This window comes from Cornus florida, unplaced genomic scaffold (assembly GCF_030987335.1).
Source record: "Cornus florida cultivar Cherokee Brave unplaced genomic scaffold, ASM3098733v1 CherokeeBrave_3.0.0_Hap2_Chr10, whole genome shotgun sequence".
NCBI lineage: Eukaryota > Viridiplantae > Streptophyta > Magnoliopsida > Cornales > Cornaceae > Cornus > Cornus florida.
This window is the reverse complement of record NW_026775580.1, coordinates 34,482,193-34,506,708: the sequence shown is the minus strand read 5'-3', so window position 1 is coordinate 34,506,708 and position 24,516 is coordinate 34,482,193. Positions and strand designations below refer to the sequence as shown.

Sequence of the window (24,516 nt, the reverse complement as noted above, 5' to 3'; positions counted from 1 at the left end):
ATGGATACAATCACATTTCACTTCTTGATCAGTTTAACAATCTCAGAAGGACTGGATATGCATATGTTGGACTTGGACGTGGTTTCAGCTTATTTATATGAATCATTAGATAGTGGCATATATATGAAAATCCCTGAAGGATTTAAAATGCCTAAAACAAATAGCTTGAAACCACATACCATATATTCGATCAAGCAACAACCGATCCTTGTACGGATTGAAACAATCCGAACGCATGTGGTACAATCATCTCAGTGAGTATTTACTAAAAGAAGGATATGTGAATAATCCAGTTTGTCCATGCATTTTCATCAAGAAATCAAAATCTGGATTTGCCATTATAGTTGTATATGTTGACGATCAAAATCTTGTGGAAACTTCTGAAGAGCTCACCATGATTGTTGATTATTTAAAGAAAGAATGAGAAATGAAAGATCTTGGTAAAACAAAAATTTGTCTCGGCGTGCAGATCGAGCATTTACCAAGGGGAATTCTTATCCATCAGTTAACATACACTAAAAATAGTCCTAAAGTGCTTTTATATGGATAAAGCTCACCCCTTGGGTTCTCCAATGATTGTCCGATCACTTGATGTTAAGAAATATCCTTTTCGTCCTCAAGAAGAATGTGAAGAAGTTCTTGGTCTTAAAGTACCATATCTTAGTGCAATCGGTGTTCTTATGTACCTTGCGAATTACATTAGACCTAATATAGCATTTGTAGTTAACTTACTAGGACGATATAGTTCTGCACCAACTCGGAGACATTGGAATGGGGTCAAACACATTCTGTGTTACCTTTGGGGAATGACTGATATGGGGTTGTTTTATTCAAGAAAATCAAAGCCCCAGTTGATTGGATATGTAGATGCAGGTTATCTTTCTAACCCACATCCAGCCTGATCACAAACAAGGTACTTGTTTACTTGTGGTGACACTGCTATATCATGGCGATCTATGAAACAGACCATGACTGTAACTTCCTCAAATCACTTTGAGATATTCGCAATTCATGAAGCAAGTAGAGAATGTGTTTGGTTGAGATCTGTGGTACAACATATTCGTGAATTATGTGGACTATCATCAATCAAAGATAGCTTAACAATATTATATGAAGATAATGCAACATGTATTGCACATGTAGAAGGAGGCTATATAAAAAGTGACAGAACCAAGCACATTTCACCAAAATTCTTTTCCACACACGAGCTTCAGAAGAGCTGTGATATTGATGTTCAACAAATACGCTCGAGTGATAATCTAGCAAATTTATTCACTAAAGTGCTTCTAACTACAACATTCAAGAAACTGGTGCATAATATAGGAATGCGTCGACTCAATGGTATTTAATGCTGAATGAGGGGGAGTAATTGAATTGAAAATGTATTGGCATACTGTACTCTTTTTCCTTCGCTATGGTTTTTCCCATTGGCTTTTCTTGGCAAGGTTTTAGTGAAGCAGTTTTAAACTATGCAATACCATTTTCAGACACACAAGAATATTGTACTCTTTTCCTTCGCTAAGTTTTTATCCCACTGGGTTTTTTTTAGTAAGGTTTTAACGAGGTATATTCTCAGTGTAATATGATGGACCCCAAGGGGTAGTGTTGTAAAAGTTGATGAGGGCTCCACATATTAAATGTCTTACACCAATTATATGAGTTATGTATGTCAAAAGAAGAGAAATGATAATTTGTGTCTGTGTAGGTAATGGTGTCGTCGCACCAACGTCTAAAGATGTGCAAAAGAATGCGAGTGTGCAATGTGGCCAAGTTTAAAATTTGTAAAAGCCACTACTACCTTTAACTAAAAATATAGTTAGGGTGAGTAGGGATCATCCCAAGGGATTGTGGGTGCACTAGCAATGGAAACAATGTATAGGGTTAGTAAGTTGAGTGATCAAAAGTGACGTGTTTGGTTGATTAGACTACAAACTAAACTAAACAAGTTCAATGTAAAATAAGCAATTTAAATGAAATTTAGAGAAAATAAGAGAGTGAGGTCTTGGGGTCTAGAGGTCACCACTAAACATCACCATTCTAGACATTCAATGTATAATTAATGAGGGAAAACATGTGTTGTAATTTGAGAGTGCGTGATTGATTGTTTCAACAAGTATGGATGACCAATTAAACATATATTGTCTAAGCAACCTAGTGAATAGCATAGTACATCAAACTAAGCCATTAATCCTTCATTTAAGCTCACAATCCAAACACATCACATGGTTAAAGAATAATACTACTTGTATTCATAAGCATGGAACATCAAACAACAAGCATGGATTGTCCTCCCATCTAACAACTAAGGTAACTACACTACAACTAAGCTAAGGGCATGAAAATTAAACTAAATAAACTAAGAGAGAGGCACAATCCATCAAAACATGAGTATGAACCATCAAATAAACAACAATAGTATTCTGTTAAGCACTATGCCTTGACAATCTCTAAATCCATAGCATCAACACACATAGACATGCATCAATAACACAAAAAATTAGAGATAAGCACATGAACATCTATTCTAGCATACATAGACATATTGATAGAATGAAATGATCAATTGGAAGTATTAAATCACACAAATCATTGAATAAACAAGATTCATATATAAAATAAGTGTCAAGATAAGATTACAACACAAATCCCCTCAAAATACAAAGCATTAGAGTCTAGAAGGCATACTTAGGGCTAACTCTAGCCCCAAGAAGATGTTTAGCCACTCATTGAAGTAGTCATCCAACCCACAAGGGCTATCTCCATGGTAGGAATGACCTCCTTCTTGATGGAAACCCTAGAAGAATGTAAGAACTCCCAAAGATGTGTCTCTAGCCTCTCATCCTCTCTTTTCTTCCTCTCTAAGAATGTTTTCTAGTATATTGATATGCATATGATATAAATGGCTCAAAATCCTTATATAGAAGGCTCAAGTGTCACACCCAATGGTTTGGACTCCTGCACAAGGGTCCTTGCAATGATTGCACCTTGAGACAACTTTTAATGAGCTAGAACTTATTTTTTTTCGGACTTGAGGAGGTTCGATCGATCGAACTATGGTGAGATCGATCGAACATGCTGAGATCCATCGAATGCTACTGAGATCGATCATTCCTTGGCTGTGCCTTTTTCAATAAAGACAAATCTTTGAGATATTTTGGAAAAGAGACAAAAGTGGTAGATGGGGTGGTAGGTGTGGATAAGATCGAATATTTTCGATCGATCTAAGAGATGTTGGATCGATCGAATATTATGGAATCTTTTAGATAAGAATAAAGGCTTGGATCTATCTTGATGTGTCCAGATCGATGTTGCTTTGATCGATCGAAGGATTTTTGAGATCAATCGAACATGCTGATTTCCACACTTTGTTTCATTCTGCTTTCACTTTGCTTCTTTCTTCTATCCAGCTTGAGTTAGCTTCTTTAATGCTCTTATTTGGCTGAATTAACTTATTTTTGGGATAAGTGCCTAAAAAGGGCAGTAACATGAAATTAGTCTAAAATGAGAAAGTAAGATAGATAAAGATCCTAGAATACCTAAGCTTAAGGGGTTTAATTGCGTACTTTTCAGCGCTCATCACACCCCTAAACTTAAATATTGCTAGTCCCTAGCAATAAACTACAAAGTAAAGGAATGAAATGAACAACTATACAACTATGAACTAGAAAGCAATAAATGGATAACGCCACTTTCATAGGGAACACGATTGCATTTAGCACATGCAATAAGCCTTTTAAACCCCTAGGTTACCCCTAGTGGACAAGTGAAGTCTTGTGAATGATACCCACAAACATTAAGCTCATTCTCACAAAAGAGGCACCAATATTGCAAACAAGCATTGGGAGAAAACTACCTCAAGTATGCAATTTTTCAACCATTTCCAAGCAATCTCCCAAAATTTCAACATCAAGCAAACAAATGTGGTCCTCCACACATCAAGAAAATGATTATGCAAATCAAAACAACTCTAGAATCCTTTTGAGTAGACCAGTATCAAGTATGTTGCTATCTAAGTCAACTAGAGAAATGATCACATCCTTACCCTTAAACTAGCACACAAATCTAGTACGGATCATTAAGACAATGAATGGACCTTTAATTAAAGCTTTATTGATCTAGATGTGCTTATTCTTTTCACTCGATTTTTTTTTTTTTTTTTTTTTTTCCTAATCCTAAGGATCAAAGATGGAAGCATGGTGCAATGTGTTGATCTATTAAACTTTTTAGTGATCCATGAGGTCGAGCATTAGGTCAATGACTCCCAAACTAGACAACTTTAGGGCATTAGGCGTTCAAACACCCCTAAGGACTTACAAGCTCATCAATTATTACAAGCTCATCAAAAAGTGAGAAGTCCTCACTTTTTTATTACTTTTGTAACTTCTTCTTCTTATTTTTTTTTTTAATAAACAATTTCAATTATTAACCTAGAGTTTGGGTCCTCCACCTTTCGGCACGAGAAGTTCAGTGCTTGATGAGGCTAGAATCCCAGCTACTCAATGAAAAGGGTTTGTTATCCACTTTTGTCAAAATGAAAGCTTTCAATGCACTACTAGCCCAATTGGGATATAACCAATTTAATAATCAACAAAGCATGTACCCCACAAATGAATGCTAGTGTGCGCCTGTGCTAGTGTAGAATTCTAGAGTGAATCTCAAAACAATCACAAAATTAGGATGATGTGGACCACAAATGCAAGTAAGATATCAATTTTTCGAAAAATTTACTCCTAAATGGCATCCACAAGGCATACAAGGAGTATTAGACTCTCAAGTTAAGCAATTTTTAAATTTTAAGCAATATATTCCTCAAAAGATCAAAATCACAGTTAGTTATGGACCAATCATAGAAAATCCCTCAAATACACAAGTTATGCTTAAAATTTTGAATTGAAAGCAAACACTTCAATTAACACCATTACCCCCAAACTTAAATGGCACAATGTCCTCAATGTGCAAAGAGAACAAAAGGAAAGAATATACCAGTGCAGCTATGGCAAAGAATGGCCGGGACATAAGTATCCAAAATGGGTTATATAACACCACAAACTTGGGATTAAATATAGTCCTGAAAAGATGGCATTGGGATAAAACTCATCAGATAACAAAAGGGATAATAACAGTGCACAGTGGACATGCAAGTGTAAATGTGATAAGAAATGAACTAAGGAGAGAGGAAAAATGATGGTCCTGAAAAATTTTGGGCAGCACTTTCTCACTGAAATCAATAGGATGCACCTGATAAATGGAGTCAATCACAGACAGATATATCAATATAAAATCCAAACATCCAAAAATATCATGCATAAAAAGAAATAATGTACAGCACATCACAGTATCAGGGCCAACAGATTGGCCGCAAAAATATCAAAACAGTAGCAATGTAACAGTAATATCACAGATATAAATGAAAGTAGAGAGATAGAGAGATCAGGCAGAGGAGGTCGGGCGAGCAAGGCGTGATCTCCGGATATCTCTGGATATATCTCGCAACGCAGCCACGACATCTGAGCGGAAAGATACCACATCAGTACTAAGGGAGGCCACATCGGACCGAAGAGAGACAATGGCGTCCTCCAAGTTCTGTATACGCTCTCCTAGGCCGGGTGTCTGTGCTGGAGCGTCAGGTATGACTGGGTCAGGAGAAGGATGCTCATCCTGACTAGGCTCCGGGACATGTAATGGCGACCCTGCCTGAGAGTGATGTGGTGACTCTTGTGCTGGCTCTTGCTCCAGATCAATATCCATATGCATGTCCGCAGCCGTCGGTGGGTCTGTTGGATCATGTTCTGCTGGCACTGCTGTTGCCTCCATCTCTGCAAGCTCCACCTCCTCAACTGCTAAGACAGCATCATCCTTCAAGCTCTTGATAAAAGCATTGTAGCTCTTATTTCAGTCCTTCTTGACGAAGCTGCAGCCCCTGTCTCAGGATGCTCCTGTGGATAAAAAGGGAAGTGCTGGTTTCGCAGGATCTGAGTAATAAGATGAGCGAATGGAAGGTACTTAGCTCGTTTGGGCTTCACCTTGCTGATGTAGTCTGTATAGAGCTTCATCATTACACTCCAGTAGAGTGCCGGAATAGATACCCAGTGGCATGTATAGAATGCGTATAAAGTAGCCAAGAAGTTTGAACACCTCTGGATCTTATGGCCCGTCATAAATACGTTTTAGTATAAGACCGAATCGTAGAACCAAAGATCATCAAGCAAATAAGTACGTGTGGCGAATGTCTCGCCAGCTGTATAGTGGCCAGTCAGTGCAACGACCATGTCTGCATCAGATCAAGATAGGATAATGAAGGTCAGGAGGGCAGACATGAGGATACCGAGAAGCTCTGGCTAATTGTCAACTGTGATTCGGATGGGGTAGCCATTGATGGTGGTCTGCAGCTCTGATAGATTACCTGGGGCCGGTCGGAGGTTGGGAAGGTGGGTTGTAGCAGTGGGAGGCTGTGAGGGTCGAGATTGATGGCTAAATCGATCAAATGACCCTAGGGTTTCTATTTTTAAAAACTATCTCCGACATATTCGATCGATCTGAAAATATCTTCGATCGATCGAACATAGACCGATATGAAAAGAACTCAGATCGATCTAACCTTGTAAAACATATTTTTGGAATTTTATTTATTTATTTATTTATTTTACATATTTTTGAATATATTTGTAAATAAAAATAAAGAAAATATATTTTTGGATTTTGAGACTTTTAAAATGAAAATAAAAGTAAAGATTAAAAATAAAAATCTTTTTGAAGTTTTTTGAAAATAAAATAAAGTAAAAATAAAATAAAAAATCAAAATACAGTCAAAGTTAAAGTCAAAGTCAACAAAGGAACACAGATCGATCAATCCAAGATCGATCTGGAAGATGTTTCGATCGATCGAATAGGTAAAAACCTGCAGACAAGTTCGAACAATCAGATAGAGAGTTGTTTTATGCAGGGTTCATAAATTTTCTAAGTGTTGGAACTGAAGATCAATCCAAGAGGAATTTGGATCGATCTTGAAATTTCAGATCGATCACAAAACATTTCGCACGATAGGACAGAGAGGTGAAATATGCATGTGTGATGCAGAAATGAAGTTCGATAGATCGAACCTCTTTGAGATCGATCGAATAGACACAAGATGCCCATTTTAGAACTGAAAGTGCAGGCATTTTAAACCAAAATCCCCAACAATGTGTATGAACCCAGAATATATCTAAACGACGCAAGAAATGAAAGGTAAAAATAGAAATGAAGGAGGAATAGGGTTGTAAACCCTACGAAGCATTGCTAGTCTTTAACGTCTCCAGCAAGACGTTGGGCTCTTTTAGCCTGGATCAAATATCTTGTTATGCATCCCCTCCTTGGCGGGGTGAAAAACACTTTGAACCCCATCCAACAAATGGTTCTTTAAGGAACTTGTTGGATTTGGATCAAAAGACATTAATGGTCCATGGTCTATGCAACTCTTAGGCTTCCATGCCCTTTCAAACTTTGCTTTTGAAACAACAATTCTTGAATTCAAGTTTGAAGATGAACTTTTAAAACTTTCAAGCAAAAACTCATGTTTTTCAAGTTCATTGTCAATGCACTTTTCTACAACACACACTTCTTCATGCTTGTATATGGAATTCGGGGTTGGATTAAAGATGTTCAACTTCACTTTCATATGGCCAAATGAAATTTTCATTATCCCCGTCCTACAATTGATGTTGGCATTTGCGGTTGCCAAGAAGGGACGGCCAAGGATAATGGAAATTTGGCTCTTGGGGTTCGGAACCGGTTCCGTGTCTATAACGACGAAATCAACGGGGAAGAAGAACTTATCAATCTTAATCAAAACATCCTCAATGATACCCCAGGGCTTTTTGATGGATCGGTTGGCAAGTTACAAAACTACTAACGTCGATTTCAAGTCTCCTAAGCCCAATTTGATATGTACCGAATATGGAAGAAGGTTGACATTTGCTCCTAAGTCTAGAAGAACCCGATTAATGACATGTTCACCAATGATGCAAGAAGTAGTAGGTGACCCAGGGTCTTTAAACTTTGGGAGTGTGTTATGTTGCAAAATGGAGCTCACTTGTTTGGTTAAGAACACTTTCCTTAGTGCTTGGCTTTTGTTCTTCCTCTTTTGGGTGCAAAGATCTTTAAAAAATTTGGCATAAGCCGGAATTTGCTTAATTACATCCAAAAGTGGAAGATTGATCTTCACTTGCCTAAACACATCAATGATTTCATTAGTCTTGGTCTTTTGTTTTTCAAGAGAAATGGATCATTTCAAGGCATCCGGAAATGGAGCTTTAGGCTCAAAAGCTTTTTCAAAATTTTTCTTTGAAGAATTTTCAACACAAGAATTTTTTAAACTGTCACAAGAATTTTTCAAATAATCTTTCAAAACTTTGTTCAAATCATTTTCCATTACTTTTTCAACAAAAGGGTCATGCACATGTAATGAAGGAGGAATAGGATGTGAAACGGGACGGGTGTCAACTTTTGGTTGCATCGGTTCACTCTCTTCATTGGACATACTCACTTGGTTGTCCATAATTCTCTCACGTCTCAAGGTTGTCACCGCATTGACATATTCGATTATGTGACTTTCCGATGAGGAATGAGTATCCACAACACATTGTTGCTTTGGTGGTGCATTTAAATGCATCTTCCCTTTATCTCTAGCATTCAAAGTACTAGCTATTTGCCCGATTTGGGTTTCTAGCTTAGCAATGGATTTGGAATGGGAATTGGTGTGGGGTGTCGCTCACCACATAGCTTAAGAGTGTGCACAAAGTTTTACATTTCTAAAAGCCACTACTACTTTCACTGAAAATATAGTTAGGGTGAGTAGGGATCGTCCCAAGGGATTGAGTTGTCGTACTAGCTTGTGGAATCATTATTAGGGTTAGTAGGTCGAGTGATCAAACAAATAGTTGGTTGGTTGATTAAACTAGAGAGCAAATTAAACTAAATAATTAAATGCAATAAAGAGTAAGTAAGAGAGAGAGATCTTGGGGTTTAGAGGTCACAACTAAATAATACTTTTCTACACCTTTAACAAGTGACTAATGAGGGAAATGTGTGTTGCAATATTGATGTGTGTGTGTGTTTGGTTGATTCAATTAGCAAAGGTGACCAATTAAGTATATATTGTCTAAACAACATGTGAAAAACATAATATATCTAATAATTAAGTATATATTGTCTAAGTAACATGTGAAAAGCACAATATATCTAGCAAGTCATTAATCATTTCATTAAGCTCACAATCCAAATACACTACAAGGTTAAAGACATATGCTACTTGCATTCAAAAGTATAGAACATCAAACAACAAGCATAGATTGTCCTCCTATCTAACAACTATGCTACCACTACACTACAATTAAGCTAATGACATGAAATTAAACTAATTAAGCTAAGGGAAAGGCACAATCCATCAAGAAATGAACATGAACCATCAAGAAAATTACAAGAGCATTCCATTAAGCACTATGTCTTGACAATCTCTAGATCTATGACATTAATACACATAGACATGCATCAATAACACAAGAAATAGAGACAAACACATGAACATTTATTCTAGCATATATAGACATATTGATAGAATGAAATGATCAATTGAAAGTATTAAACCACATAAATCATTGAATGAACAAGATCTATATATATATATAAGTGCCAAAACATGTATTACAATAATACACAAAATCAAGATGTAGAAAGCATGCTTGGGGCTAACTTTAGCCCCAAGAGGATGTCTAGCCACTCATGGTAATGCTTCTCCAACCCTCAAGGGCAAACTCCATGGAAGAAATCTATTCCTTGGTTGATGAAGAGCTCCCAAGCTTGTGTTTCTAGCCTTCTCCTCCTTTCTTCCTCCCTAAGTATAACCTCTATTGTGATAGATGAATCTTCCTCAAAAAGTGTATCATATTTTATATATAGGTAGGTCAAGTGACACACAAAATGAGCTGGGGTCGTGCACAAAATATTCCCCAATGATTGGATAAGGACAGCTTTCAATGAGCTGGAAATTTAACTTTTTCGCATTGGAGAAAGTTTGATCGATCGAACCTTGGACTTGGATTGATCGAACATGGCTGAGATCTATCGAACTGAAATTGGATCGATCCTCAATGGCGGCGCCTTTTTGGATAAAAACAAATCTGAGATATTTCGAAGATATTTTTAGGAAAAGGACAAAAGTGGTTGGTAGGGTGGTACAACTAGATAAGATCAATCATTTGGATAAGGACAAGGTAGTTTGATCGATCGAAGAATGATGTTGGATCGATCAAACTTTTGAGATCTCTGAAAATGTCATCATGGCTCTGATCCATCTTGAAGTGCTGAGATCGATTATGTTGGATCGATCGAACTTTGATCTGAGATCGATCGAAGATGTTGAATTCCACCTTTTGCTTCCTTTTTGCTTCCACTTGGCTCCTTTCTTTGATTCATCCCAGAATTGCTTCATTTCTGCTCTTATTTGGCTGAGTTAGCTTTTTTTTGGGATAAGTGCCTAAAAATGGAAATAATACGAAATCAATCTAAAACAGTAAAGTAAGATAGATAAAGGTACTAGAATACTTAAGCTAAAGAGGTTTAAATACACACTTTTCAACGCTCATCAGGAATAAAGCAATTGAGTGTTCGCCTCTAGAGTGCCTAGAGCGGTCAACACTTTCTCCTCGAGACTCCTAGAATTCCCTTGAGAATATGATGATTGGTTAGGAAAATGAGAATTAGAGAATTGATTACCATGCGATTGAAATGATGATGATCTAAAACCTTAGGAACCTTGGCCTTGCATTGGATGTGGAACATACTTGTTTTGAAAACCACCTTGGGGAGGGTTTGAGCCTTCCCCTTGGCTTTTCCAAGAGAAGTTTGGATGGTTCCTCCAACTTGAATTGTAATGAATGTCATAGGGATTATTCCCTTGGTTGACAAATGTAGCATTGACTTGCTCATAGTTTTCACTTGGCACATGTCCGTGGGGACAATTAGAAGTAGAACGTAAAACACCTCAACAAGTCATGCAAGATTCATTATATGCATGATGATGAACATGATTAGGGGAGGAAGACATTTGATTCGCCAAAGTTTGGTTAATAAAAAATGGATCAAACCTTTGAGATAAGGATTTCATCTCGGCGGCTATGTTCTTGGAATTGTCAATTTGATATAAGCCAACATTCTTCCTTCCACTTAGATTTCTACCATTTTTAGAAGATAAGGATCTATGCATTGAATTTTCACTCATACTTTCACACAATTGCCACACATAATCCTCATGCTTATTAAGGTAAGACCCACCCATAGATGCATCAACCATACCCTTGTGACTATCCGGTAAACTTTCAAAGAAATATTGGACTAGTTGCCACTTAGGTATGTCATGATGAGGGCACTTCCTAAGCAAGTTGTTAAACCTTTCCCATGACTCATGAAACATTTTCCCATCCCCTTGAGAAAATTCACGAATGGAAGTCCTCATGGCATTGGTCTTAGAAATTGGGTAGTACTTCTTCAAAAACTCTTGTTGCATTTCTGCCCAAGAAGTTATCAAAAACGGCCTAAGATTGTTAAACCAATATGCCTTGTCCTTAAGAGTAAAAGGAAAAAGTTTGAGTCTTAACACTTCTTCTGTCATGTCCGTGTATTTCACGGTGGAACACACTTCAAGAAACTCATCCAAATGCTTGTAAGGTTCTTCACTTGGAAGTCCATGATAGTTAGGAAGCATTTGAATGATTTGTGGTTTAATCTCATAGTGATGTGCTCTAAATGGGGGTAATTGAATGCAAGTGGGCGCATTGTATTCATTGGGCACATAATGGTCTTTTAAAGCAATGGGAGGATTCACAACTAGCGGTGCTATTCGAACACCTTGATTGCCTTGCATAATAGGAGGTTGTGGAGCAAAAATTGGCCGAGACATTCCTAATGGAACTTGGCCTTGTTGTTGTGGTGGAATGCATGGTCTAGGCATTTCTAATGGTACTTGAATATTTTCATGATGCACATTAAGGTGGAGGATGCCTTGTTGGTCTATGTGACCATGGTCCTCCACATGGTCGTCATTTAATTCCTCCATTGGTAAAATGAAGCGATGAGAACTACCTCTTCCCCTAGGATTACGAACAACCGATTCAAGATGCAAATTAGGAGGGACAAGAGTATGATTTAATGACCTACGACCATGCATACACTATCTAAACAAATAACAAGCAAATAACAATCACTTCGCCCTTACAACAAGTCAATCAACAAACATTCTCCACATACGTTGATCCCATACTCCCATGTTTGAACAATATGCAAAGTAAAAGTAAATTGTCTCCACGCGGGCTCACTATTTATATAAGAATTGAAAAACTTGCCACCACGCGGGTCGACGATTTAACTAGAAATTGAGTTAGAAAGATCTCACAAAGGGTCCTTAAGCAACTTCAATTCATTTTCAATTTTCAAGCCTTGCTATGCTTTGCAATTTTTTTAGATTTTAGCTTCTTTTTGCTTTTGTTTAACTTCACTTAGCTCCCTTGCTTCCTTTACTCGATTTTCTTACTCAATGCACCTAATTAAATAAGAACAAACACAATAAGGAACAAGAAAGAAAATAAAGTAAAGACATGATCAAAATAGTACTAATTTCTATTTGTTTCCAAAACACGGCGTTGCCAATTCAATCTCTGGCAACGACGCAAAAAACTTGGTGTTGTCATCCAACTCTCAAGGGCTATCTCCATGGTAGGAATGACCTCATTCTTGATGGAAACCCTAGAAGAATGGAAGAACTCCCAAAGATATGTTTCTAGCCTCTCCTCCTCTCTTTTCTTCTTCTCTAAGAATGTTTTCTAGTATATTGATATGCATATGATATAAATGGCTCAAAATCCTTATATAAGAGGCTCAAGTATCATACCCAATGGTCTGGACTCGTGCACAAGGGTCCTTGGAATGATTGCACCATGAGACAACTTTTAATGAGCTGGAACTTATTTTTTTTTCGGACTTGAGGAGGTTCGATGGATCGAACATGCTGAGATCCATCGAATGCTGCAGAGATCGATCCATCCTTAGCGGCGCCTTTTTGAATAAAGACTAATCCTGAGATATTTTGAGATATTTTGGGAAAGAGACAAAAGTAGTAGGTGGGGTGGTAGGTGTGGATAAGATCGAATATTTTTGATCGATCTAAAAAATGTTAGATTGATTGAACATTGTGGAATCTTTTAGATAAGAACAAAGTCGTGGATCTATCTTGATGTGTCCATATCGATGTTGCTTCGATCGATCGAAGGATTCCTGAGATTGATCTAATTTGCTGATTTTCACTTTGGTTCATTCTGCTTTCACTTTGCTCATTTCTTCCATTTAGCTTGAGTTAACTTCTTTAATGTTTTTATTTGACTGAATTAACTTATTTTTGAAATAAGTGCTTGAAAAGGGTAATAATATAAAATTAGTCTAAAATGAGAAAGTAAGATAGAAAAATGTCCTAAAATACCTAAGTTTAAGGAATTTAATTGCGTACTTTTCACTGCTAAAGATGAAGGAAAAGAACGTAAAGTGTGAGTGAAAATCGGCCTATAAGTATGCATGAATTGGGTTGAGTAATCGAAAGCTTATTTCTCTCTTTGTTCTTTCTCATCTCCTGTGTGTATATTTCTTCCTCGATTTGTAATATGTTAAAAAATTGATTTCCTTTCCAGTTCCTTCTTCCTGGTTATTCTCAACAGCCAAACGGTTACTTGAGCTGAAAATGGCGGACTCGGAAACGAGCGATCAGCTCTCTGTCTTCTTACAGTCAGGAATTTACCGTTTCGAAAGCTCAAATGCCATATTCATAGATCCGGTTCGAGTCATCAACCGTTCTTACACTCGATTTAGGGTTTCACCTTCAGCGTACTACTCTCGCTTCTTCAATTCCGGAAACGCCAACGAAGAGCCTAGGGTTTCCTCAAAATCAAGAAAACGAAAACGAAAAGAGAAAAAGCCTCGCACTCTCAACGAAAGAGAAGAACTCGCTGATCAGCGCCATCAGGTACATATCGCCAATTTATAAATGTCCATGTGTATATATAATGTGTGTTTGTGTGTGGTTTGCTATGTGAATTGGTTGTGTAATTGTTGCAGAAGGCGAGGCCTTGTTTGTTGAAGGCTCATGAATCATTACTTGGAGCTACTGATCTTTTGGTGATGATGCAAAAATTGAGTGATGGATGTTCTTTCTCGGAGCATACAGACTCCTGTTTGCCAAGTGCTGAACAGTCTTTTGTTGAGCTTGAAAGTGTTTGGCAGGCCTCTTTGTATGAGATAACCCTTAATTTTAATCAAGCCACACAAAATGGAGGTTTGGTTTCTCATTTGTAGAAATTATGCATAATTTATGAGAGGCAATTTTAATCTATTTTTATTGGCATAGTGAATAACTCAAGTGACACTTGGTGAAAGTTTCAGTTCCAAGAACATGAGGTGTAAATTTAGATTGATAGACACAGAGTTGTAGATGGACAATAGTTCAGTGTCGTAGATGGTTGGTAGTTCTGTGTTAAGAACTTTTCATCGAATACGGTTTAGATATAAGAGCCATCTTCTCTAGGATTGCAAATTAGTCAAGTTGAGCAGGGGTTTGTTCGGATCTTGAATTGACTTGGTCATGCAGCAAGAGCGTTTAGGCTCTGATTGAACTCAAGTTGAGCTCCACATAAGTGTTTGAGCTTGGCTACCCCATATTTGAGAAAACTCGAGCTATTGCAGAAATGATCAGTCTTTCAAGTATCCATTGTTCTTTCAAAATTCAAAATTAGCAGAAGGTTTAAATTTCTCTGAAATCATTTTGTTCCATATCCAACAGAAATGTCTAAATGCGAGGTAATAACGTTGGTCAAACTACATGCTATCATATCCTTACATACTATGTTAACCCATGCTATCATTTTTTTTGTTACATGTTCATAGACAATCTTAGTAAATTTTCTACCAAAGGCTGTAGGCTAGTGGTACTTCCCCACCTTCCAAGGTAGAAGGTCGAGGGTTTAAGTCCCTATAGGGGCAAGTTGGGTGTGAGAGTGTGTTTCTTGCCAAGGTAAGAAGGGGGAAAAAAAAAAAAAAAAAAAAAAAATCCTTTGGTGAATTTTCTCTCATTTTATATTCAATAGGTGCAATTTCAATCGTCTCATGAAAATGCTCCTCTATAATTTAAGCCTTTCTTGCCTTTCCAAATACCCACCTCAACCTCCAGTTTTGGCTACGTTCGTTTTCTAAGTATGTTGGTTGTTTCATATCATTGTCGTTTATATATAATCCTATAAAGAATTATGAAGTGTGATAAGTTTGATATATGTTTTTTATAATTTACCTTTCAATTTTAGAGGAATACATCAATCACCAAATATGTTGGAAACACTCCTCTATTTACCTATCGTGCTTTAATTCTATGATATTTTCTTTGTGAATAATCGAGTCTAACTAACATTGATACTCGCTTTCTGGTATATCTCGATACTCAAGATTCCCAACATTGACAATCGTTAAAGTGAAGAATCCATGTATACCATTTTTTTCGTCTTATCTTAAAACATCTTAATTCTAGAATTTTTCTCCAAACCCCTGATTTGGTACTTACCCTTGCTCTAATTTCATCAATTTAAATTATATATATATATATATATATATATATATATATATATATATGTCTTTTAAATACCATTATCATCAGTAAATACCATTATATGATGGAATCTTATTCTGATTTTTTTTTTTAGTTCATCCATGACTAAGGTAAGATACATGATTAGTATTTTTTTTGATGCAAGGATACTGTATTTCGAAATTCACTTCTTTCACCTACAGTTTGTTCGGAGTTCTATTATACATGTCCTTTATAATGTCAGCGTGTCTATATGTGACTCCTTTGTCTTCTAAAATCTATATAAGAACATGAAATTAATACCTGTCACACTTTAAAATTTCAAAACTCACCCTTCAAAATTTAAAGATTTATATTGTTAATTTGGAAAAAAAATTCAAAATCTAAAGATAATTAGGGAAGTTTTAATTTTTATACTTTTCAAAAGGGACACTTATTTGGGACATTTATTTTGCAATGGAAGGAGTATAAGTGTTCAAGGTCTGTTCTTTTATGTAGTGTGCATAGGCAGGACAAACACTAGTTTGTGAATTTTCTTTTAGTGGCCATTACATAATTGAGGAACGTCACGGTTCGTTCTGTTATGTACTATGCATAGGCACAACAAACACTAGGTAGTGAATTACTTTTAGGGGCCATTGATTGATGCAATGACAAAGCTGGGGTTAACAAATGCCAGCATGTGAATTTGAGCAGGTATTTTTTGCAAAAATGCCAACGTTAGATCTATTTCCAGTCTTCCCACCTGAACCAGCACTGCACAATGACATTTTCTATAAGTATATTAATGGAAATTTTAGTATCTGCAAATTTTTCATTATGGAATTGGTAGATCAATTATTTTTTAGTTTTAGTTTCACTCTACAAAGAGTTAGATTCAAAATTTTCAATGTGATCTTTGCGGCAAACATAAAAAATATTGACACTTAAAGTTGATGACTTCTTGATTCATTGGAGAGAATGCACTCAATATACACCACAAATTAGAGCTTCTACAAGTTTTACTCACTAAGACATACAATAAGGACTAATGACTACTTCCAATGCCAAAGGCATGATCTTAAGTTATGGTAATAATGGGAATGAATGAAATTATATGTCATCTTTGACAAGATGCAAAATTTGAATTAGTCTTTCTGCTATCATAAAGCATCAAAATGTGAATCTGAGCCCCCACCACAGATAAAAACACCGTTTTCAAGATGTATATCCAAGTTAGATTTCACTGGCTGAATATTTTCAGTTGCTCTAACAAAATGATCAAATCAGTCATTTTTGTAGGCTTCCCCTTTGAAGTACGAGTTCCAGTATTGTCACTTACTAGAACCACCTCCTTGAGTGGCCTTGAGAAACTACATCATAACATTATTACTTTGTACAATGGCTTTAGCGTGGTAGTCTTATAGCACAGATGGTTAAATGTGCATTTTAAAAGCCTTTTTTGGTTACATTTAAAATTTGTGTGTTCCTTTTTAGAATTTATGTTTCTTGCACTACTTTTATTTGCAAGCTTTCTGTCATCTCAAACAAGTGTCATCTTATACTTCAGCTTCTGAATTGAAATGACTTTTGCATTCATATTGGTTTCTCAGGTTCCTCGCTTGTTCAATACGGTGAACAAAGGGTGATCCCTGTATTTAATAACTTAGTTGCTAATGAGACAAGTAATGATGTGGAGGCTGATTTCCTGAACAGCAAATATATAATACCTAGAAAGAGTTGTTTCTACATGGTATGAAATTAAATCATTTGAAAACTTTATATTTATTCATGAAGGAACTGTCATTATCCAGCGTTTGTTCCTGATGGAAAATTATTTAAAATAGACTTTTATCTTGATTTATGTATAACTCATTTTTGGTCCTACCAATATAGTAATGGTTTTAATCCAGTAGTCCATTACTTTGTTGATCTCTGTTCTGTTCTAATTTTTAGAATCTTACTGAGATTTTTTACTTTTAACTTTTATTTATTTATTTTGTATGCTACAGTTCTGATGTGTCTTACATGATGCTTATGCTTTGTTTTTCTTATCATGTTGAAGTCTGATCTGAGGCAGATTCACAACCTGATTCCTGGTATGTTTACTGATGCAATAGTAAGCAGCTTTTGTGTGAGTATGCGTGGTTAAGAAATCTTATGCTGTTAAGTGGGCAAATGCACATTGTGGACAGTGACATGATAGCTCCCTGGTTAATGGTCAAATATGAAGTAGATGCATCTGCATCCAATGCTTTCTCTTATGAAATCTCCCTTGGCAAAGTTGGTCCCTTTGAATGAATGCTAGTATCACTATTATACCATACTTTGAACCTTGTGCGTTTCTATGGCAAATTGGCTAAGACATTGCAAAAGTTTAATGGTTATTTTTCAGGCTTGGTCATAAGATACCTGATGTATAGTTTATAAGAATGCTTCTTTAACAAAATATAAAAAGGAAATTTATGATATAAAAATTTTTAGCTGGTGGGAATCATTCTCTATCTTTGGTGCCATGCCTTTTCATTTGTGTAAATTTGCTTGTCTTTCTCATTTTTTTTGCGTGAGATTTTTGTTGGACATAACATAAAGTAGTTACAGTTCTACCTTTTTATAAATGTGTCAGATGTTCTCTATTTCTCCATGCAGCTGAATCTGATTGCGGCTTCAATCTTATAGTGCTTGATCCACCATGGGAAAATAGCTCTGCTCATCAGAAATTGAAGTATGTATTAACATTCTCGTGCTTTCCTTCTGGTTTCTAGTATTGAAACTTTACCTGGTTTTGTTGAATCTATGATCATGTTCTCCATCCTCTAGAGCCTTTCAATTTAAAAATCCGTTACTAGAAATAAGGCACTTTTGCATTAATACTGACGGAGTGAACTGCTAGAATTTTACCTGATACAAGTTAAATGTATTTTGTATCCATTAATAGTTCTTGGATTTGAGAAAGAACTCATTGTGTTCTGATTTTTGAGAAATTCTGGAACAAGATTAATTCTTCAATTTGTAGTTGCAAAGGTGATGGAAGATATTTATTTTATGTAATTGTAAGCTGGATATAGGCTTAATTGATCGCATTATTATTAGTGATAGAAACTATTGGCAGCTGTGGAATTGCATAATATTAGGTTGCAAGTTACAACACTTAACTTTCTTTTTCTACGCTAAAACCATCATTTTTCCTCATTGGAGATACTTTTAACAAAGTTATTCACATTCTCTTGTTGGTGCTTTGTTTTCCTCATCATTGCAGGTACCTAACTTTGCCTAACCGATACTTCTTGTCTCTTCCCATTATGCAACTTACTCATACAGAAGGAGCATTGGTAGCCTTATGGGTGACCAACAGGGAGAAGCTGCGGAGTTTTATTGACAAAGAACTATTTCCTACATGGGGAGTCAAATATATGGCTACTCTTTACTGGTTAAAGGTGATACTTTAATTACTTAAATATGGTAATAATCATTCAAAAAGCTGCCAGTTCTTGGGTCCAAAAACTTGATGTACTTGAATGTTATAGGTGAAAGCAGATGGCTCACTGATAAGTGAATTGGATCTCTTTCATCATCGGCCATATGAATGCCTCCTCCTGGGTTACTGTCATAGGGTACGTGACTTTGATTTCTGACTGCACTCCTCCCGGATTATTTGAATGCACAATTTATGAATTGGCTGTCACACTTTACAGGCTGTGGATTCTGAATGCTTGTCAATATTCAAACCTATTCCAGACAATCAGATCTTCATCAGTGTTCCTGGGGATTACTCTAGGAAGCCCCCAGTTGGAGGTATTGTTTTCCTGACATGGCGTACTATCCTTAAGATTTGGATCACTCTATAAACTCTTACCTTCTGGAACTATTTAGTTTTCTTTTTGTCTCTTTCCTGTTAACACGTCCCATTAGGAAAAGGTCCTTCTATAACAAGCATAGGTATTCAGATTTATCAATCGAAATGTGGATATGTTGTCGTTTATTGATATTGGCTCATGGAAACTATTATTCTGTTGAGAATTTCAGAGTTGCTACAGGAATATGTGCCAGGAGTTAAGCCTGCTCGATGCATTGAACTATTTGCTAGAGAAATGATGGGTGGATGGACTTCTTGGGGGAATGAACCCCTTCACTTTCAAGAGGCAAGGTATTTCTTTTAAGTAAGAGGACAGAAGAATAATGCTTCTGGAAGAAACCTCTTTGCTTAATGACCTGGACCCCAGTATTCTTCTGTAAGTTGTTACCTCATACAGATTGCATTTTCTGCCCGTTGAAATTTTGGTTGATAAACTAGTGAAATGCATTTGGTTGTATCATTACTTTAGAATTCTAGTTCAAACATTTGGTGCAATCTCAGCAAAAGCGAAAATGGTATTGTGAATGCCAGAATCTCTCTCCTCGCCATGCTGTCTTTGGTTGTGTTCCTCCACTTTCTAAATTTGCTTTCTTGCATTTACTGAAAGCAGCTTTCCTGCCCAGGAGTGGAAGATACATAAGCTTTGCAGGTGACAGGTGGCTTAAACAATGATTCAATACCAATTGCTCAAATTTCTTCTTCTTTTTTTTTTTTTTCTGAAAATTCTTATTTTAGGAAAATTTGGAATTCCAAGTGAACCTGATATTAGTACAGTATCTAGGCCATTGAGAATGTATATGTTTCATGTGACATGTATCTGTCAATGATAGTAATGTGCAGATTGCAAATTTTGATTTATGTGAAAATACAATATTACCCAAATACTTTCCTTGCACTGAGCTAGGACCATGAATGTTGACAGTTTGATTTTTCCTGAGAGCTGCTGCCCCCTTTTTTATTTTTTATTTATTTGTTTATTTTTTTGGCCCTGGCAAACAACACCACCACTAAAATCAACATAAATAATCTTTGGCAGCCAAAGCCAGAATATCAACCGGAAGATGAACAAGAGCAACGTCAGACTTAAGATGTTGCCGAGATAGCTGGGCAAGAGCATAGCTTTGGCTGCCTTGACAATCTGGTAAAGATACAAATAGAAGCTGTTGCATCAAGCTGTTCGCAATCGCAAGAATAACAGAAAACAAGCTGATCATGTAGAAGCGACTTGGGAAATGATTATGATATAAGATAAGAGTATTTGCTATTTCACCCGATTTATTTACTCCGATTTGTAACCGACTAATGATCTGGCATTTCGTTTATAATGCACATTAAAGACATAAAGCTTTTAGGACTAAAATATCCTCAAATTTTCAGTCTCTCCCTTTTCTTTCCCAACCAATTGCCAACCTTCTCCAACCCATCCTCAAATCAGACTTTACCTTCTTTAACAAATTTTAGAATATCTTCCGATCGTGGCCGGAAAATCCAATATAAACACAAAGCCATCAATGTTTTCTCGAAACGATTGCTTGCCGAAACATATTTTCATAATAAGTACTTTCACCCTTATTTCCTCCCTGAAATATAATTGAAACTTACTACCATAAATTTGCCTTTGTTAAAAACTAAAGACATATAAAACACGTCTTCAAAATGTTCTCTTTTCTTTTATTTAATTATTTATTTATTTTTCTTGGAGATGGAAAACATATAAAATTGTAGTTGAAGAGAATACAGAAAAAAATTTGATTTAGTGTAACTTTTTTATTGAAAGGAAAAAATAAAAATTATGGAGGAATGACAAATATGCAAGGAGAAAAGGTAAAGAAGATATGAGGATAAAATGAGTAAAAACTGACGAGGCATATTTTGGTTTACAAAAATTTTGTGTGTATAATATACCATAAAAGATTTGGGAGTACAAATAACCTATTACCATATAACAGGTGATTTTTTATCGGTTTTGTATTATTTTTCTATAAAATATCATTTTTCTTTGACATATCATTTTCCTGTAAGATATCATTTTTCTTTGACAAGCTCGTTTACCAAATATTTTGTGACTTCTCAATTCGGTTTAATGCGCTCTTTGTCAAAAGCCAAGATTTATAATTGTTGACATTGATGAATTCAAAACTAAAAATCAATCAATCAAAATTTAGGGTAGAGTTTATGGGCCCTAGAATAATTCATGAACCAATGAACGTTGATGGTAATAATTGGAGTAACAGTCGTTTTGCCCTCGAAAGTTAGTGACCTTTGACAAAGCTGTCAAATATGTATTGGTTCCTCACTTTCTTTAATTTCTTGACATTTTTTCAGATTGATTCTGGCTTGGTACGGTATTAAATAGGGAAAGAATTAGTTATTAATAGAATTTGATACGAGACGAAGAGCAACAAGTCGTTGTAGTATAGTGGTAAGTATTCCCGCCTGTCACGCGGGTGACCCGGGTTCGATCCCCGGCAACGGCGCTTTTTGGTCATTTTTTCATTCCTCAAACAGATACATTATCAGGGTATATCAATGCTACTAATATGATTCCATTTTGCACTATAGTTAAAAAAATTATTATTATTTTATTTTATTTTTTATTTTCGATTGTCTTCTGAAAACCACATTTAGACGTCAAACTTTTCTTGAATGTATCGACATTCATAAAATATATAAAAAAATAAAATAAAAAAGTTTGAGGGTTGAGTTGCCAATGACACTGTCTTGTAGACAGTCCCAGAAAGTAGATAAACTTGAAGTTTTTTTTTTTTTTAATCAATTTTTATTATTTTTTTTAGCAAGATATAAAAATCAAGTTAGAGAAATTGAAAAATGAATTCAACATAATGATAATAATAATAATAATAATACGTAGTAGCTATTTTGTTGCTCCATTGCAAATTTAGAGCTACAAATTATAAACACTCTAGGTCCATATACATCAAAAAGACGTTATTGGTGGGTTGGGAGAGAATGTGCAATATATATATATATATATATATATTTCACCTAAAATTATACATTTCTTCAGCATGAAGATAAAAACTAATGATGGAAGCTTTGGATGACACTGTAATTATGTTGTATGGATAATTTGGAGTATGATGTACTGAGGAAACTTTCAAAACCATATGAAAAACGTTTGGAATATGAAAAACCACATAATCAAGTATTAGAGTACACAGATATTGACGTGTTTGTCAATGTCAAAAATTTGATAGCTCGTACTCTTCTTCTATAAATCAATGCTATAAAAATTGTTACAACTTACAACACAACATTAATATTATTATTAATTTTATAGCTAAAACCCCATTTCAATTTCATCTAATTTTGCCTATGGGCAATATAATTAGCCAGAGCAATCAATGGAGCTGCTTTGTGAGGATCAAACTCAGCTAGCTGATCCTTGGCCTCTCTGTTCAGCTTCTCTGCAAATTCCCTCGATTTTTCGAGTCCCATCAGCTTCGGATATGTCACTTTATCAGCCACCAAGTCCTTCCCCGCAGTCTTCCCCAATTCTTGGGAAGATTTGGTCACATCAAGAATGTCATCCACCACTTGGAACAACAACCCAATACACCTCGCGAACTTCCTCAATTTCTCTACTTCCTCGTCCTCGCCGCCGCCCAACACCGCCCCCAGCACCACCGCCGCCTCCAGCAATGCGGCCGTCTTGTGTACGTGGATGAACTCGAGCTGATCCAACCCGACGTCCGACACTCCGGTGGACGATATGTCAACCACTTGCCCCGCCACGAGCCCCTCTGCTCCGATTGATTTCGCCAATTCGCCGACCGCGCTGACGATTCGGGCCGGCGAGACGCCCTCGGTGGCGGTGGCGATGTACTCGAAGGCGAAGGCGAGGAGGGAGTCGCCGGCGAGGACGGCCACGTCCTCGCCGAACACCTTGTGGTTGGTGGGCTTGCCGCGGCGGAGGTCGTCGTTGTCCATACAGGGGAGGTCGTCGTGGATCAACGACATGGTGTGGATCATCTCGACGGCGCAGGCGGCGGGCATGCAATTGGATTCCTCGCCGCCGACGAGCTCGCAGGCGGCGATGCAGAGCACAGGCCTGACCCGCTTGCCGCCGGCGAGGAGAGAGTAACGCATGGCTTCGTGGATCTGTGGTGGGTCTCTGATCAAAACGGACTCGTCGAGAGCGTCGTTCACGGACATGGCCTTCTGGATCATGTAGGCCTTGAAATCGAATTTGGTTTCTTCATTTGCGCTCTCTCCTTCTGTGATTGCTTCTTCTTTTGTGATGATCGCAGAAATGGCGGTGAAAGAATAGAAGGGTCGGTTTTGTCTAAGATTGAGAGAGAAATTGGGTCTGGTTTTCAATGGATTGTAGATTAAACCCGTGAAAGATTTGCATCTGTTAGGTTGATTCAGAAGAGAACAGGTTTGAACCCACGAATCCACCACATTCATTGATCTCATTGCTTAGTGGCTTATACAAGATGATGGATGATGATTACATACATATACTATGTGTCCAATTTAGGACTCCAATTTTGTGAACCCACCCCACCACTCAAATAGTACTACGTTTTAATAAAAAGGGATGAGATTTTGTAGCGAGGTTGGAAAGTGGGCAACTTTATTAGAAAGACACCAAAGCATTGTGGGAGGGGCACCATCAAGAGATAGGGTTTTGGATGAGAGCCAACAGAGGGGGTAGAACAGTGACATGTGGCCAATGTCGATGATAGGATACAAGTGCAAACGCGTTTTTTACTGGTTAAGGGGACTTTCACAATCCACTAACTTCTAATTTCATAATCAATAAAAATAGTCATATCATCCGAAGAAAATAAATAAATAAATAAATAAGTCGTCTCATTCGTATTGGCAAGATCTGGGTCTGTTTGTACGGTTGAGTAACTCAAACATTTAAAAGCTCAATACTATCTGATATTTTTGGTGTTCCTGAAATTAAAAATTTGCAGACGGACCATGGTTGTTCAACAATTATTGGGTTTTTCTAATGGTTATTTGGTTGAGCCTGATGGGATTGCGGGTGGTCTTG

The 24,516-nt window shown here is 36.7% G+C and overlaps 2 protein-coding genes and 1 non-coding gene across 7 annotated transcripts; 2 read left to right on the top strand and 1 right to left on the bottom strand.

Annotated features, from left to right (window-relative positions):
* The first annotated feature begins 13,609 nt into the window (after positions 1-13,609).
* On the top strand, positions 13,610-20,847 carry LOC132279653 (methyltransferase-like protein 2). 5 transcript variants are annotated; one of them, XR_009471367.1, is made up of 10 exons: positions 13,610-14,044; positions 14,137-14,353; positions 17,245-17,384; positions 17,697-17,730; positions 18,281-18,356; positions 18,891-19,068; positions 19,159-19,245; positions 19,327-19,426; positions 19,658-19,863; positions 20,524-20,847. XR_009471367.1 is itself a non-coding variant. In XM_059781680.1 (9 exons), the coding sequence occupies exons 1-9, from the start codon at positions 13,763-13,765 to the stop codon at positions 19,686-19,688; spliced, it is 1,134 nt and encodes a 377-aa protein (XP_059637663.1). In that variant the 5' UTR covers positions 13,610-13,762; the 3' UTR covers positions 19,689-20,343. The 5 variants fall into 5 exon arrangements, 3 of the variants coding, with proteins under 3 accessions (XP_059637663.1, XP_059637662.1, XP_059637665.1); XR_009471368.1 differs by lacking the exon at positions 20,524-20,847 and adding an exon at positions 20,098-20,343; XM_059781680.1 differs by lacking the exon at positions 20,524-20,847 and having other exon boundaries at positions 19,669-20,343.
* A 1,045-nt stretch (positions 20,848-21,892) lies between these two features.
* On the top strand, positions 21,893-21,964 carry TRNAD-GUC (transfer RNA aspartic acid (anticodon GUC)). The gene has a single exon. It is a non-coding gene; the product is annotated as a tRNA-Asp (tRNA).
* Positions 21,965-22,614: 650 nt separating this feature from the next.
* Positions 22,615-24,086, bottom strand: LOC132278549 (geranylgeranyl pyrophosphate synthase, chloroplastic-like). Its single transcript, XM_059780362.1, has one exon. The coding sequence runs from the start codon at positions 23,925-23,927 to the stop codon at positions 22,812-22,814; it is 1,116 nt and encodes a 371-aa protein (XP_059636345.1). The 5' UTR covers positions 23,928-24,086; the 3' UTR covers positions 22,615-22,811.
* Positions 24,087-24,516: the final 430 nt, after the last annotated feature.